The 1,515-nt window shown below is 42.3% G+C and overlaps 1 protein-coding gene across 1 annotated transcript; it reads right to left on the minus strand.

Moving 5' to 3' along the window:
* Positions 1–519: 519 nt before the first annotated feature.
* Positions 520–1,017, minus strand: LOC107083747 (pro-MCH-like). The gene has a single exon (XM_015373188.1). The coding sequence runs from the start codon at positions 971–973 to the stop codon at positions 572–574; it is 402 nt and encodes a 133-aa protein (XP_015228674.1). The 5' UTR covers positions 974–1,017; the 3' UTR covers positions 520–571.
* Positions 1,018–1,515: the final 498 nt, after the last annotated feature.

Genomic DNA, 1,515 nt, shown 5'->3' on the forward strand with positions numbered 1-1,515 from the left:
TTAAATTTGTAATTATTACACAGCATTAAACTATTTATTCTAAAATAAAAATTTGTTTGATTTCACTCTTAGTTGTTGGACTGGTCTTCCACAACATGTGACTCCCACACTTAATAGTTTGCTTGCAAATCTCTAATCTCTTCCCCAAAATTCAGATTTAATGCCTCTTTAACAAGTGTCTTCAATTCCTGTTTGTTCCATTGCTTAAACTTTCTGGATTGATGGAAAGAATATTGTTCACTCTCAAATCTTACACTGGAAATGCATAAAGAAGACGGTGATGGTATTGTCTGTTAGAAGGTAGAATAAACCTTATACTTACAGATAATAGAAAAGCTCCATGTACACAAAGGAAGTTAAGGCAGGACAAGTGTACTTGGAAAACATTTTCTGTCATATTTTCAAAGAAAAAAGCCCAGAAATAAAGCAGAAGGTAACATTTATTTTCATATCTACAAGAATTTCAATACTCATTCACATATTTCTTGATTATGTCACACAGCAGTATGAGACAGGAAACTGTATCTTTTTTTTCTTCGGTTTGGTCGCCTTGAAGAATAGAACAACAGTCCTAGACTTCCCAGCAGGGCCGGTACACCCGTCCCACCATGCACCTCATGTTGTCCCTCCTAAGAATAGGGATGCCCAGCTGCTGTCCGGCGTCTCCATTCTCAGCGACCTGGTTGTCATCGGTTCTTCGCTTGTAGACGGAGAGCCCGTTCTGCAGCACTCGCAGGTCCCTCCAGATGGATGGATCAGCAGCGATGACGATCACCTTCGGTGTCCGTGCTCTGGGTGCTAGATCTGCATCAACCAGATTGTTCTCCGTTCCCTCGTCGTTTAGGAGAGAGTTGAAAACCTCTTGCTCCAAGGATCCGTCTTCAGCCTTGCCCATGGGTAGCACCATTGACAGGGCATTACAGTTGAGGAAGAGTGCCGCGGCAAAGGTGACGGACAGGAGGGACTGCCTCATGGTGGGGTTCTTCTGGAGGTTTGCTTGGAGTAGATAGATTTTCTTCTGAATCCTGTCTTCTCAGGTCTTTTTTGGACTGTGGATCTATCACTGCCTTTTATACCATTTCAGTCTAAGCTGAACACGTTGTATTCTGAGTCATCAGAGCTTCATCTTTTGTTTGTAAGAACGAGCAGAGCAGTTGGGTAGAACTCCTGCTGTGTCTAAGTGTGTTGTCTTGCAGGAACATTAATTAAAATCCATAGTGTGTCGGCTTCTGTTAGACACTTGAAAATCAACTAAAAGGTTTGAAAACAGGGTCCACCTGAGGAGGGACGTTAATCCAAAATAACTGTCCTTTAAAACAAAGAGGACGGATAAACCCCTATGATGCGGTTCTAATGGTCAGCGTGTTGTTCAAGAAACACGCTTTCCGAAAGTATTGTTGTAGAAATACTCCAAGAGGGGATTGAAACTTAAGCCTAATGGGGAAAAAGAAAACAGGCGGTTGTTGAAGTGTTATGTCGTCGTGGCAGCAGATCTGTTGACGTGTAAAAGCGACA

Source organism: Cyprinodon variegatus, unplaced genomic scaffold, assembly GCF_000732505.1.
Source record: "Cyprinodon variegatus isolate N-32 unplaced genomic scaffold, C_variegatus-1.0 Scaffold82, whole genome shotgun sequence".
In the NCBI taxonomy this organism is placed as follows: Eukaryota; Metazoa; Chordata; class Actinopteri; order Cyprinodontiformes; family Cyprinodontidae; genus Cyprinodon; species Cyprinodon variegatus.

Coding starts and splice junctions, on each gene's coding strand:
- LOC107083747 (XM_015373188.1), bottom strand. CDS start 973: ATGAGGCAGTCCCTCCTGTCCGTCACCTTTGCCGCGGCACTCTTCCTC.